The sequence below is a fragment of the Rhineura floridana genome, chromosome 5 (assembly GCF_030035675.1).
Source record: "Rhineura floridana isolate rRhiFlo1 chromosome 5, rRhiFlo1.hap2, whole genome shotgun sequence".
Lineage (NCBI taxonomy): Eukaryota > Metazoa > Chordata > Lepidosauria > Squamata > Rhineuridae > Rhineura > Rhineura floridana.
In genome coordinates this window covers 78,622,449-78,638,660 of record NC_084484.1, presented here as the reverse complement: position 1 = coordinate 78,638,660, position 16,212 = coordinate 78,622,449, and the positions used below count along the sequence as shown (strand labels likewise).

Sequence of the window (16,212 nt, the reverse complement as noted above, 5' to 3'; positions counted from 1 at the left end):
GGGTGTACCTTCAATAGCTTCCCATAAATCTTCTTTTACTAGCAAAGCCCGCATTCTCGGCTTCCAGCTGCCATAATTCTTTTCATTAAGTCGTTCCATCGGCAAGCCTCCCCCAGACAGGTTTACAGCCATGTTGCTCACCTCCGTCTGGTTCAATCAATCAAGCTGCCCTCTCTGGAACTCCATCTGCCGTTCAGACCAGCAACTTACTCCCGTGTAATGCGCTGTGGATCTGGGCCCATAACCCCTGTTGGCGTGTGTGCGTTGTTGCGTGAAACAGCATACATTACGTTGGAGTTAAGTTGAGCAAGAAACTTCTTCAGAACATTAGAGCATGTTAAGAGTCTTTTATTAAGACATTATGGCTTAAGGCTTAAGAGTAAATACATGTAGAGTTTCTTCAGTCACCCCCCCCCCTCTGGGGGTAAACACAGAAGACAACCTCTCAGTTCAGAGGCATACATCAGAAGACCAGCCTCACAGATCAGAGGCATAAATCAGAAGACACAACTTACAGACTCTGTTAGAACTTTCCCAGTCTATCAGATGGTTACCATAGCAACGTCCTTGGCAGTCCGTTCCCAGACTGGGCTAAGGCAAAACTCCCCCTAGTTACAGTTTTGCAGACTTGATGGAAAACTACTAGGCCTCATGCCAACAATAACTGTCATGTAGATTCTTTTATAAACAATTGTATTTTATAATGCATATAAAACTCTCAGTATAGATTTTTTTTATCCTCCCTGTATTATATATAATGTTCTCTAACATTCAGTAGTTGTTATACAGACATTAACATAACCACATTTTAAGCAACTAAAAAAACAAGCTTTTTCTTTTTTATAGCATTTTACTTGATGAAGAAGGACATATTAAATTAACAGGTAAGTAAAAACAAACTTCCACTACATAATTTTATTTTTGTGTGATAAGCATCATTAGATAAGCAAAATGAAATTGTGTTGGTGAAATGCACACTAAGTGTCAAGAACCTATTTTCAAAAGTATTAATCTGCTCATAAGAAATCTTAATAAATTACTGTGCTTTTTTCTGTCAGATTTTGGCTTAAGCAAGGAGTCTATTGATCATGAGAAAAAAGCATACTCCTTCTGTGGAACAGTAGAATACATGGCCCCAGAAGTGGTTAATCGTCGAGGGCATACACAGAGTGCAGACTGGTGGTCATTTGGTGTGTTAATGGTAGGTTTCTGATTAACTGAAAGTTGTGCTAGATTCTCTGGATCTCTGATCCTCAGCTCACTTAGTTGGAGGTAAATTCTGTGCTTTTTTGGTGGAAACAATATACAAGTATAGGTGTTTAGCGCAGTGGGGGGGGAAATATAGGAAAGAGAAGAAGCTTTATGCTTTCTGTATAGTATATGTAGTCCTATGTAAATTCCAGATCCACTTCGAGGTCATGTACTTTATTCTGAAGATGTTTAACTCCCTTCTCTCAGCCCCTTTTCACATTGCACAGGAAGTGCAAATTTTTATTTTTTTTAAAATGGCAGGGCAAATAACTCATAGTACTTCTGTCACTAGTGTTGGCATAAAAGCCATGCTATGGTGGACTAAATTCTGCCAATATCCATAGCTGGATGCAATCAAGACAGCAAAGGGATATAATCCTAACTTTTATATTATTCCTTAGTTTTGTTTGACTAAGGAACAACAATATATTACAAAATAATGCAACGGCTTAAATTTAAGTTTACTGTCTTATATGCTCAAGCAAAACTGAGATGTTTAAAATGCAATGCATTTATAAAACACTGTGATTTTTACGGTCACAGACCCACAGAAGATACAACCATAGAATAAGTATGCAGATTCAAAGAACCAGAGCTTGGAAAAGTTACTTTTTTGAACTACAGCTCCCATCAGCCCAATCCAGTGGCCATGCTGGCTGGGGCTGATGGGAGTTGTAGTTCAAAAAAGTAACTTTTCCAAGCTCTGCAAAGAACTGCCAAAAGAGAGTTCCTACTTTATTATCTATCCTTATTTATGTTGAAGATAGAAAGTATTTAGCTATCTTATCAGTTACTTTTCCTAAGAGTCACCATTCAGTGTGTAATATATCAGGATTTCAGCAGTTCTTCCACAGCCTCTTTCTGGGTGCCTTATACTGTAATACAGAAGAAAGTGATCCACAGATTTTCCATAGGAGGACTGCCATCAAGCGGGTTATAGCTCCACCTATCGTCTGAAGGCAAGAATGTTCTGAAGTCAAGACTAGGGGCGTCAGGCCCCTCCCACTCCCCAGTTCATTCTTGCCTTCGTACCGAACAAGTTTGATATTCTTGATAGTGTAGCTTCTAGCTAAGTCTTTTGTGTTTTTGTGTGACAGGGTGGGAGTTTTGTGTTTGTTGTACCGTACGTTTCCTTCCCTGTCTTGTCTTGTTTGATTATTCCTGGGGAATTTCTTTGGGGGGGTTCTCCCTTGCCTGTGTTTTTTCCCCAGCACCTAGCCTGACGGCGACTTAGAGAGACCGCGGCTGCGGCTCCCTCTCTTTCAGGCGGCGGATGCAGCCTTTAACCAGGAGTTTGCGGCTGCAGCTCCCTGCTCTGCTCCGCCGCTTTTCTCGTGCCATTACGGCCTCTCGCATACGCTCTTTTTGTTTAGCCCATTCAGTACTGTTAGGAGGATCTAGCGTACTGGGACTGTGGATAGCAGAGCCAAAGGCTTCAAGTCTGCTTCCACAGCGCAATCTCCTTTGGTGTGTGTGCTGCAGATAGGACCCTGTAGTCCCACACAAGTGAATCTACTAACTCTGCTGCTGCTGCTCATCTCTTATTGATGCTGCCTACTGCAACTGTACTCTCTCGGCTGTGACTGTCTCTGACTGTACATTCTGCCCCATCCGTGGCCGTGTACCAGGCTGTTTGAACTGTACATTCTGCCCCATCCGTGGTCGTGTACCAGGCTGTTTGAACTGTACATTCTGCCCCATCCGTGGTCGTGTACTAAGGCTGTGACTACTGTATAAGACCTGTCTGAACTGTAGTGGTTGAGTACCAAGGCTGTTAATTCTGTACATTCTGCCCCATCCGTGGCCGTGTACCAAGGCTGTTAATTCTGTACATTCTGCCCCATCCGCGGCCATGTACCAACGCTGCTGACTTTGTACATTCTGCCCCATCCATGACCATGTACCAAGGCTGTTAATACTGTACATTCTGCCCCATCCGTGGCTGTGTACCAACGCAGCTAAATCCGTACATTCTGCCCCATCCGTGGCCGTGTATGTCGCCATCTGAGCCAGTGCATTCTGCCCCATCCGTGGCCGTGTACTGAACCTATCTGGGTCTGTACATTCTGCCCCACCCGTGGCCGTATACTGTACCCCTCCGGAATATATGATGGCGGAACAGCCAGTAACAGCTCAGGCAACCAAGCCAAAACAGTCTAAGGCAACCAGGCGCAAGCACATCAAAGCAGTTGCCAAAACTAAGCATATTTCCAGCCACAGCTCAACCAAGCAGGCACGCTACATTTCTGTACCAGTTTCTGAGGAGGCTGGCCAGGAACCACTAACAAATCTATTTAATTCTCTGAATGCATCCTCCGAAGAGGACTTTCCAGGGTTTCCTGACCAGCCAGCAGCCAGCTATCCTCCTCCCATATTACCTCCGAGGGCTCATTCCTCTTCTCAGCCTGCTGAACCTTCCACTTCTTTGCCGTTGCAAGCACAACCAACCTCAACACTGGGACTGCAGCTGTCTCATGAGTTCATATCGCAACTACAAGACATGCTGTCGTTCTTCTCCCAGACACAGGCACAAGTCACTGCCGTGCCTCAGCAAAGGGTTAGCAGACAACCCGATGATCTGGGTTACTATGGTTACAATGAGGCAGGACCATCATGTTCCCCAAATCCTTTTGACGTTGCCAGAGGCAGATTTGTTGATGACGTCTCTTGTGGGGAGGACCCACCATATGCTATATAAGCCGAAGGTGACGACTGGAGTGACCAGTCGGAACTAGCGGATGACTTCCGGGAAGGGTGACTTAGCCTGTGCCTGCTTTTGAGACGGGCTCCTGCCTCAAAAGAAGCTTATTCAGATATATCAGTCAGTTTTTTCTTTTTTTTTGACTGATTAAACTTCTCCCGGGTAGGGAGAAACGAAGAGATTAACCTCAAAGCCTATTTTTGTTGGGGCGACCAGATCTCATTAATTTATGGGACGAGGTCCAGCCGACGAAGGTGGGACGGATTTTCAACAGCAAGCTCTATCTGATAAAGCGAACGTTCACCTTATCTTCTAAGAGAGAACGCACTAACAGGCAAGCACCCTTCTTTCTATATTTTTCTTTTACTTGACTTAAATTGTTGCTGTTTAAAAGAGATTTGCCAGATTGATCGGTTTTTGACATCTCACTGGGGAGCCATAACTTCTCTCTGCTACGCACTAATTAATAGCTTATCTCTGTTTTTGTTGCAAAAAGCTGTCCTGGATTTGCATTCTAAAGATATACACAGAAGAGGGATTTCTATTCCAGATTTTTATTTTGAAGAATATTATATTGTCTGAGACTACTCTCTTTTTGGTCTATTTTATTTTGACGAATCTGTTTTCTGACGACTGCCATTAATTGTTTCGATCCTGGGAACTGCATTTTGTTTACTTAACTATGGAGAGATAAGGCTGTCTGCTCTGTTTATACTGTGATGTCACCAAGTTTGGAGTATTAACCCAATTGTTGCTGAAATAAGAAGTGGTTTTCCTATATTTTTCTTTTAAAATGGCAATTAAGAAAGTGGCTGAGAATCTGGAAATAACTATGTTTCAGAAAATAATGGATGAGATTGAGATAACGAAACAAAACCTGCGACAGGGTTGTAAGGAGCTGAAAATTGAATTGAGTAAAATGAAGCAGGAGATTAAAGATATAGGGGTCCCTGTGAGAGAGGTGACCCTGGAAGGGGTCCCTGTGAGAGAGGAGACCCCGGAGATTGGAACAAACGTGGAACAGGAAAAAGATTTGGAGTCTATGGACTTTAGAAACAAAATCTATTGTTTGGAGACACAGGAGATTAAAGACATAGGGGTCCTTGTGAGAGAGGAGACCCTGGAGACTGGAACAGGGGTCCCTGTGAGAGAGGAGACCCTGGAGACTGGAACAGGGGTCCCTGTGAGAGAGGAGATCCCGGAGATTGGAACAAACGTGGAACAGGAACAAGATTTGGAGTCTATGGACTTTAGAAATAAAATCAATTGTTTGGAACTCAATGTTATCTCTGAAGAAATTAATGAAGATTCTAGAGATAAAGTTATCAATGGCATGGATAATCTTCTGGACTGGAATGATGTGATGGAGCCCAATATAGAGAAAATCTATGGAATTAACTGCAGCCATGTGACAATGGAAAAACTTTCAAGAGATGACCCAGTGTATTTTGAAAAAAAGAACAGAGATATGATTTTACAGCAGTATTTCAGCAACCTATTCAGAATGGATGGCAAGAAAATATTTGGGATAGAGGTAATTCCCATCAGACTCTTACTATATGACTATGGCTTTGACAGCAAGATTATTATGGAATACTGATAATGGAAGATTGGATACTGAAATTACTGGACTTAACAAGACTACTGAAGATGGAAGATGGAAAATGGAACTAATAGGGATAATAGAACAATGGCTACTGAAATTACTGAACCTAACAGATTCTGATGTGATGGATTAATTGAAATGTTTATTTTGACTATGGTTATGACAATAAGATTATCATAATTAGTAATGAGATGGATTGGACTTCCGGGAAGGGTGACTTAGCCTGTGCCTGCTTTTGAGACGGGCTCCTGCCTCAAAAGAAGCTTATTCAGATATATCAGTCAGTTTTTTCTTTTTTTTTTGACTGATTAAACTTCTCCCGGGTAGGGAGAAACGAAGAGATTAACCTCAAAGCCTATTTTTGTTGGGACGACCAGATCTCATTAATTTATGGGACGAGGTCCAGCCGACGAAGGTGGGACGGATTTTCAACAGCAAGCTCTATCTGTTAAAGCGAACGTTCATCTTATCTTCTAAGAGAGAACGCACTAACAGGCAAGCACCCTTCTTTCTATATTTTTCTTTTACTTGACTTAAATTGTTGCTGTTTAAAAGAGATTTGCCAGATTGATCAGTTTTTGACATCTCACTGGGGAGCCATAACTTCTCTCTGCTACGCACTAATTAATAGCTTATCTCTGTTTTTGTTGCAAAAAGCTGTCCTGGATTTGCATTCTAAAGATATACACAGAAGAGGGATTTCTATTCCAGATTTTTATTTTGAAAAATATTATACTGTTTTGAGACTACTCTCTTTTTGGTCTATTTTATTTTGACGAATCTGTTTCTTGACGATTGCCATTAATTGTTTCGATCCTGGGAACTGCATTTTGTTTACTTAACTATTGGAGAGATAAGGCTGTCTGCTCTGTTTATACTGTGATGTCACCAAGTTTGGAGTATTAACCCAATTGTTGCTGAAATAAGAAGTGGTTTTCCTATATTTTTCTTTTAAAATGGCAATTAAGAAAGTGGCTGAAAATCTGGAAATAACTATGTTTCAGAAAATAATGGATGAGATTGAGATAACGAAAATTGAATTGAGTAAAATGAAGCAGGAGATTAAAGATATAAGGGTCCCTGTGAGAGAGGTGACCCTGGAAGGGGTCCCTGTGAGAGAGGAGACCCCGGAGATTGGAACAGGGGTCCCTGTGAGAGAGGAGACCCTGGAGACTGGAATAGGGGTCCCTGTGAGAGAGGAGATCCCGGAGATTGGAACCAACGTGGAACAGGAACAAGATTTGGAGTCTATGGACTTTAGAAATAGAATCTATTGTTTGGAACTCAATGTTATCTCTGAAGAAATGAATGAAGATTCTAGAGATAAAGTTATCAATGGCATGGATAATCTTCTGGACTGGAATGATGTGATGGAGCCCAATATAGAGAAAATCTATGGAATTAACTGCAGCCATGTGACAATGGAAAAACTTTTAAGAGATGACCCAGTGTATTTTGAAAAAAAGAACAGAGATATGATTTTACAGCAGTATTTCAGCAACCTATTCAGAATGGATGGCAAGAAAATATTTGGGATAGAGGTAATTCCCATCAGACTCTTACTATATGACTATGGCTTTGACAGCAAGATTATTATGGAATACTGATAATGGAAGATTGGATATTGAAATTACTGGACTTAACAAGACTACTGAAGATGGAAGATGGAAAATGGAACTAATAGAGATAATAGAACAATGGCTACTGAAATTATTGAACCTAACAGATTCTGATGTGATGGATTAATTGAAATGTTTATTTTGACTATGGTTATGACAATAAGATTATCATAATTAGTAATGAGATAGATTAATCGATATGCTTATCTGGAAAAAAAAATTGATAGATATATTTCTTAAAGAATTGAAACCTCTCTTTGACTTTTTGTGGAAAGAATAAAGTAATGTTTATGAGATTTGATGATTAAGTAAGATAACTATTGGAGGAAAGTGATTTTATAATATGACTTAAGAGACAGGATTGTTATATATTATAGACTTATAACTGATTTGATCTTTGACAAATGGGAAGTCAATATTTTACTCTTTATTTTTTATTTTTGTTTTTTTTTTCTTTTTTTCTTTTTGTTTAACTATTTTTGATTTTGTTTTTTGTCTTTGAATGTTTTATGATTTTGTCTTGTATGTTTTATGAAAATCTGAATAAAAATTATTGAAAAAAAAAAAAAGTAATGAGATGGATTAATCGATATGCTTATCTGGAAAAAAAAATTGATAGATATATTTCTTAAAGAATTGAAACCTCTCTTTGACTTTTTGTGGAAAGAATAAAGTAATGTTTATGAGATTTGATGATTAAGTAAGATAACTACTGGAGGAAAGTGATTTTATAATATGACTTAAGAGACAGGATTGTTATATATTATAGATTTATAACTGATTTGATCTTTGACAAATGGGAAGTCAATATTTTACTCTTTATTTTTTATTTTTGTTTTTTTTCTTTTTTCTTTTTTTCTTTTTGTTTAACTATTTTTGATTTTGTTTTTTGTCTTTGAATGTTTTATGATTTCGTCTTGTATGTTTTATGAAAATCTGAATAAAAATTATTGAAAAAAAAAAAAAGGAACTAGCGGAGGATAACTCATACCGTCTGTTTGATACCTCCGATTATCAGCCCCTTGCTCGCAGAGTACTGAGCACCCTTGGTCTACCATCTGCACAACCTGCAGCTGCCATTCCCGCAATTAAAGGGGCCAGAGTCCTGAAATCTCCCACACCAGCGGAGCACTACCTTCTGGTGCCAGACCCTATTGCTAAGCTGACCTATGAAGAATGGTCTCACCCATTGCAAACACGCTGTTTTAACGCCCTTGCGGACAAGCTTTACTCCTTGGCTCCGGAATTTACTAGCAAACTGGCCGTCCCTGGCATTGACGAGCCCATCTCCAGTCTAGTTTCTAGATCCCTTTTGCCGAGGGAAGGAGAGTCACACTTAAAGGACGCCACGGAGCGGAGGCTGGACTTTGCTTTATGCAAAAACCATGAGGCCACCGCCTTCGCCATGCGAGCTTCAGCATCTGCTTCCATCTTTTCCAGAGCGGCGATGATGTGGTTGGATGACCTCTTAGACGATCCTAATCCCAATCCTGTCTCTCTAAGGAGGTCACTGGTGAAACTACGCGAGACGGCTGCGTTTGTGGCTGATGCCACCCTGGACGCTAATCAGTTGGGAGCAAGAGCCATGGCAGCTCAGGTAGTCGCTCGGCGGACCCTTTGGCTTCGTCACTGGCAAGCAGACTCTACAGCCAGAGTCAATTTATCAAGGGCACCTTATTCTGGCTCATTACTCTTTGGTGAGGAAGCCCTAAAAGCTGTGCTTGTTGATCCTAAGGATGCACGAAAGCCTGTCTTGGCCACGGTCAGGAACGTTGATCGCAGGCCTTTCAGACGTTTTACCTCATACCACACGACCCAACCCTTTCGAGGAACGTGGCCCGGGGGACGAGGCCGCGATTTCCGAAACTATGATTTTCGTCCCTCCAGGGGCACTTGGAACAGACGTTTCCCAGGCAGAGGTCAGTACCAAGGGTGCAGAGGTACCTCAACGTCCTCATATAGGGGAGGGTCTCGCCAGCACAGACAGTATTGACACAATACCGGTTGGGGGTAGACTTCTTCTATTTGGAGACCTTTGGCTACGTCTGACTCGGGTGGCCTGGACCAGAGATCTTTTTTGTTATGGCTATGCAATTGAGTTTTGGGCCACCCCACCAGACAATTTTTATCCCTCCCCTTGTCCCAGGGCACCAGACAAGCACTGCATCATGCAGACAGCCATACATCACCTCTTGGACATGGTGGCGATAGAGCCAGTCCCTTCCACAGAGAGGTCGGAAGGGGTGTACTCCCTCCTATTTGCTGTGCCCAAACGAGACCTGTCATGGAGGGCGGTGTTGAACCTCAAGTTCATCAACCGTTTTGTAAAGTATTGCAGGTTCAAAATGGAATCCCTCCATCACAGAAAGCCTTCATGAAGGAGACTTCCTGGGTTCTATCTACCTTAAGGAAGCTATCTCCATGTGCCTATTTGCATAGCCCACAGAAAATTCCTTCGGTTTGCTTTCGGCCCCCAGCATTTTCAATATCGAGCGATGCCGTTCGGCCTCTCGTCTGCCCTGAGAGTATTTACCAAGGTGCTACTCATACTAGTGGCTTACCTTCGGCTTCAAGGGGTCCGTATCTACCCCTACTTGGACGATCTGTTAATACGGGCGAGTTCCAAGACCCTGGCTCATCGCCATCTAACGCTCATGCTCCATGTCTTGCAGGCCTTTGGCTGGCTAGTCAATTTCGACAAAAGCCATCTTCAACCAACCCAACGCCTACAACATCTGGGGGCGACGTTGGACACCCTGCAGGTGACGGTCTTTCTGTCCCCAGACCACATAACTGCTATCACAGACATCGCACGGTCTCTGATGCACCAAGCAACCGCAGACGTCATGCTTTTGGCCAGGGCTCTCGGAATGTTGGTGTCCACCATTCATATTGTGCCATGGGCTCGAGTTCATACCCGCCCGCTCCAGTGGGCTTTGTTGCCGTTTCAGCAGGACATTGCCAGCTCAAATAATCGCACAATTCCCCTGAGCCCCGCACTGCGTCTTTCATTTCGCTGGTGGACGAGGGTCCAACATCTCACCCAGGGCACTCCATTCAGAGAACCCCGCAGGACTGTTATCACCACAGATGCCAGTCTTCTCGGCTGGGGAGCCCACTGCAACTCCCAGTTTGTTCTGGGGGTTTGGACCGAAGCAGAGCAGACTCAGAGCATCAATTGGCTGGAACTAAAGGCTGTCCACTTAGCTCTGCTCCATTTTCAGTCTCTGTTCCACTTGGACCATGTTCTCATTCGAATGGACAACACGTGTGCCAAATCTCATTTAAACAGACAAGGGGGGACCAGGTCCCGTCCTCTACAGACCCTAGCTTACCTCATCTTCGACTGGGCAGAGCAACATCTACAATCCTTAAAAGCAGAACATCTCAGAGGAATTTGGAATGTGACAGCAGACTGGCTCAGCAGACAACAGGTCTTTCCAGGAGAATGGAAACGTCATCCGACCATTTTCCATCTCCTCCAGTGTCAGTTCGGCGTCTTCTCAGTCAATCTATTTGCCTCCAGTCGCAATTGCCAGCTACCCAGGTACTTCGCTCGATACCTGGACACAACAGCGGAAGCGGTGGATGCCCTATCGCTACCGTGGCCGGAGGGCCTCTTGTACGCTTTTCCTCCAATTCCTCTGTTGGCCAGAACGTTGCAGAAGACACGACGCGAGAGGGCCAAACTGGTTCTGATAGCTCCATTTTGGCCCCGTCGACCGTGGTTCTCGGATCTCCTTGCGATGTCGGTGACGGACCCTTGGACACTCCCAGTCAGGCCAGATCTCCTATCCCAGGGTCCAGTCTGGCATCAGGACCCCAATTGGCTCAACCTAACAGCGTGGCATTTGAACGGGGACATTTGAGGTCGGCTGGCCTGTCTGACGCGGTTATTGACATTATCTTGGCATCGAGACGACCATCCACCACCCGTATATATCAACATACTTGGGTGGCATTCTCCAGGTGGTGTCAGTCCCAGCGCCTAGATCCTTCCCAGGCCACAATACAACAGGTGCTACAATATCTTCATAGGGGCCTCATGATGGGACTTAGACCCAACACCTTACGTCGACATGCGTCCACTCTGTCGTCCATTCTCTCAGTGTCCTCCACTGGTGCCCCTATTGCCTCGCACCCGTTCATCAAACGTTTTCTGAGGGGAACCGTTCTACGCTCACCGGCTGTAGTTCACCGATTTCCTTCATGGAGTTTGTCGAAGGTCCTGCAGGCTTTACAACGCCCTCCGTTTGAACCCCTTTGGACTGTGGCTTTACGTCTGTTGTCATTCAAGGTCTTATTCCTGATCGCTATCACCTCTGCGAGACGAGTTTCGGAACTGGGCGCATTGTCTTCTGCCCGCCATCTCTGTGTTTTCCATAAGGACTCTGTTGTACTGAGGACTGATCCTTCCTTTCGTCCCAAGGTCGATTCAGTTTTCCATCGCAACCAGGACATTGTTTTGCCTTCATTTTGTCCAAATCCTAACCATCCCCTCGAGAAGGCTTGGCATTCGTTGGATGTTCGGAGGGCTCTCAAGACCCACCTGTCTAGGACCCAGGATATACGACGATCCGAGTCTTTATTTGTATTCTTTCATCCACGTTCTATGGGGCATAAAGTAGCTAATTCCACATTATCCCGCTGGTTGCGAGCATGTATTGCCTTAGCTTATGAGTCCCTTAAGCTTCCAGTTCCAGCTAGTATAACAGCTCATTCCACTAGGTCAGCGGCCACTACGGCTGCTTTTGCTACCAACGCTCCTGTTGCTGATATCTGCAGAGCGGCTGTTTGGTCTACCCCACATTCGTTTATAAGGCATTACAAAATAGATCGTTATGCCTCTGCCGATGCCTCTTTTGGCAGGCGAGTTTTGCAACAGGTTCTTAATGATGATTAAGATGTGGGTGGTCCCTCCCTGTTATGGGCTGCTTTGGTACATCCCACTTGATGGCAGTCCTCCTATGGAAAATGGACCATTGGTCTCACCTGAAGGGTGATTTTCATAGGAGGACTTCCATCACGACCCTCCTAGTTGGAGGATACCTAGATATATTTTGGGGTTTTTCATATGTTACTGTTACACTATTATATTTTGATTTACTAGTGAAGTCAAGACTGCTATTACTGTTATCTCGCTATGTTAGAGTCATATTATTATGAATATTGCTATTGTGTTATGTTTTTGCTGGTAGGCCCGTTGGCCTTTTTTCCCTGCATTTTTAGATATCTCTCCTTGGACTCGCTGTGAATGAACTGGAGAGTGGGAGGGGCCTGATGCCCCTAGTCTTGACTTCAGAACATTCTTGCCTTCGGACGATAGGTGGAGCTCTAACCCGCTTGATGGCAGTCCTCCTATGAAAATCACCCTTCAGGTGAGACCAGTGGTCCATTCTTTGTTTCTGGGCCCATAGGGACAAAGACATTCATTAAATCGGTCAGTTAGCAAAGCAGAAGGCAGATCTTTGTATTTTAAGCAGCTTGGTTTTGTTTTTAAATGTTTGAGTACGTATATGTGATAGTAAACTTAATTTTGTAATATACTATTTTTCCAAATATAAATTGTATCATAGTTGCATGTAATTCCATAAGTCTTCCTTGCTTACATCGCAGATCACTTTGACAGAAATGTTGCATAGTCTTATTTGAAAGTCATCTTTGCTTTGATGCAGTTCGTGACACTTAAAAACTGAGGCCAGTAATGCAAAGGGTGGTGGAACTAAGACTGACCAGAGTTTCCTGTATGGAACTTGCACCACAATTTTTGATCCTGGGTTAAGGAACACTGTATATACTACTTAACCCTAGTTAAGTGGCTAGGGAGGCAAGGATGCTGAAAGGAAGCATAAGCTCTTGAGGCTGTCTCCCATTTAGATTCTGTGGGTCAATTCTGAAAAACTTACAACCCAAAATAAGTTAAGATACCTCTAAAATTAGAGGAAATACAGAATAATAAGCAGTCCTTTTCGAGTCACTTCACAGAAGAGTAATTACAACCTGTTTATGTACACTAAAAACTGTATGTGTTTGCACAAGCACATGTTCACTTGGATATTTTTAGTATCAGTATGGATATTTTTCATAAATTACATATTAAGTTTGTGTTTGCTCAGATAATATCACAGTCATATTAAAAGTAGATAAAATGTAAAGTGTGCTTCATTGAAAGCAGCTAACTTTTTGACTTTTAAGCTTCCAAAGCATATTAGGTATAGAAATGGACAACTAAAAAGTTATTTTCCCCAATTTTAAATTTGAGTAATAACATGCATTAGCTACATCAAATGTAGATGTGTTAAACTCTTGCAAATGTAAACGTTATGCTACATAACATTGCTATGCAGAGATATTAGTTGACATGCACAAATTGTTTTATACAAACTATTCTAAGTAGTTTGTCAAAAAAGAAGAGGTTTTTTTACCAGGTCTTTTAATATAATTGATGAAAGTTTTACTCTATACAGTTTGAAATGCTCACTGGTACACTACCTTTCCAAGGGAAAGACAGAAAAGAAACCATGACTATGATTCTCAAGTGAGTACACTCTTATTATATATCTCATCAGGTATTCTACTGGGGATGCCCTCTGGGCTGCAATCTCTAATTTCTACTCTTCCTTCATTTTCAAAGGTACTGATACATCCTGACTCCACAATGCATACTGCTAATGTCCTTTTCCACTCTGCTGTCATTCCTATCAAAAGCTGTATGGACATTTAGTCCAGTAGCTCTCTAATACGTACTAACATATTTATAGCTCCATTATCTCCTCTAATAGCTATCATGATAATATTCTCTTCGGTCTGTTTTTGTTTTTTTGTTTTTTTTGCCATCTTCAAAACTCTAGTGGAAAAATAGCTTGCTTTCCCTCTTCATTATTACTGTTAAAAAAAACCTGGTCTTTCCATTGTTTCTCCTGTTTCTGCAACCTTCCTGATCTTTGCATACTGATTTAATTCTAATATACCTAACAAGCTACTGGTGGGTAGGATTCATGTTTTCGTTGTTTATTAGTACCCAATTATAGGATAAAAATAAGCTTTCCTCCTCTGTTGGTAATCATTAATACATTTGTTCTGTACTTTAATTTTTTAATCTCGATATGAAATTTAATACTGTGAAATATTCCTATTCTAGGTTGGCAATCCTCTTATATAGATGTACCAGTCATATCATAAATCTATATTTGAATGCTATTTCTTTGCTTCTGACACAACTTAAACAACTCTTGGTCTTTCCTGTGTGTATATACTCGCATATTTTTGGCACCATAATATCTTAGCTGTGAGATGTGAGATGTGAGATGACAGCACTTTTCAGTCAGATAAAAATTTCAGTTTATTGTAACCTTGAACTCTTAACCACATTTCAGTATAGCAAGAATTAATGAGAACATGGAGCCATGGGGATCAGCCATCTTATTCTAATTATACAGCCATGAGAGTGGCTATATACTTTCACATTCACTTTCACATGTTAAATTGAAAATACCATTCTGCTGCTTCCCATAAGCACATTTCAAAACAAAACCTTACAAGACTTATAGTCCTGAACTCAGAAACACTTGCTTAACAACCTTCTGGGTTTTCATGGCAATACACACAACAGTCAGAGATAATCGAGAATTGAAAGTGTAAAACAATAGAAAAAAAATCCAGACCACTGTTGGACTTTTTTCTGTCAGTGGTCTCATAATTTGTTGAAATTAATTAAAAATCAGCCATTTTCAGAGTACCTGTAATGCTATTACTGACCTTGCCCAACACTCTAACCTTCATCTTCTGTAGTTTAAATGTTAAAACTTTTTTTAAAAAATGCATAGCTGATTTTTAATAATTTAAGAAATTTAACATTGAAGCCTATTATAATGCCAAGCATGCTCAGTAAGAACCAACTGTCAGTGGTCTAAAAGCCAGACTCACAGCTGTTTGGCTTGGCTAATCAGGTGGCCACACCCTCACCAGACCTTTATGTCACTTTAGACAGTCATAGCTTCCCCTAAAGAATCCTGGGAAGTGTAGTTTGTGAAGGGTGCTGAGAGTTGTTAGGAGACTCCTAGTCCCCTGACAGAGCTCCAGTGGCCAGAGTGGTTTAATAGTCAGCCCCTCTCCTGGGGATTGTAACTCTATGAGGGGAACAGGGCCTCTCTTAGCAACTCTCAGCACCCTTCACAAATTACACTTCTCAGGATTCTTTTGGGGGGAAGCCATGACTGTTTAAAGTGAAATAAAGGTCTGGTGTGAATGTGGCCAGTGACAGCTTTGGTTTAAATTTGGTTTACATGTGCCTGCTGTAGAATAAAAAGGTGGGGAAAATGCTGGAAAATAATAACGTTCACAATGTTTTCCTTTTAGAAAGGAAAGGGGCTTTCTTTCTGCCCAGTGCCCAACCACCCAATCCCCTCCCATTCTTCTCCCCTCCCCCTTCCTCCTTCTCCCCCTCCCTGACCCTCTCCCAAGTCAGTTTCACCTATCCTAAGCATGATTGTACAGGAGTAAGTCTCATTGAACTCAAAAAACATGGAAATGATCAAACCTGCCCTCCCCTTCTACTCTGTGTGCTCTGTGTTTTTAATTGACCGTGCCCACCTTTCCTTAAGTGGAGTAGTTTAAGCATAGCAGGCTGAAAATGTGCATCTTGGGCAGGCCATGTTTTTTTTCCCCCAACAGCTAGAGTTACTGCTTAACTAGCAACATACTGTAATCAGTCTGATTTTACATCTAACTGCAATTTCAGATTCAACTGTTAATGCACCCAAAATAAAAATAGAGCGTTTAAAAAGATGTTTTAAATTTGTATATTTGTTTTTAATGTTTTTAGTTACTGTAAACCGCCCGGAGAGTTTTGGCTATGGGGCGCTATACAAATACAATAAATAAATAAATAAATAAACAAACAAACAAACAAACCTCCAGTTTGAAACGCAAAAGGCTGACTTCACCATCATATGACATTGACCAATAAAAAGGCTTTGAAATTAATAAAAATAAATTTGACACAGATTTCTACGATCAATAATGAGAGAAATACA

General features: G+C 41.9%; 1 protein-coding gene across 4 annotated transcripts in view; it reads left to right on the top strand.

Moving 5' to 3' along the window:
- The window catches only part of RPS6KA3 (ribosomal protein S6 kinase A3), a 76,639-nt gene that overhangs the window by 38,782 nt on the left and 21,645 nt on the right, over positions 1-16,212 (top strand). For all 4 annotated transcript variants that reach the window (XM_061627280.1, XM_061627279.1, XM_061627278.1 and 1 more), the window contains exons 8-10: positions 847-884; positions 1,059-1,201; positions 13,645-13,715. In XM_061627280.1, the coding sequence (XP_061483264.1) occupies positions 847-884; positions 1,059-1,201; positions 13,645-13,715 (252 nt within the window). The remainder of the gene's footprint in view (positions 1-846; positions 885-1,058; positions 1,202-13,644; positions 13,716-16,212) is intronic.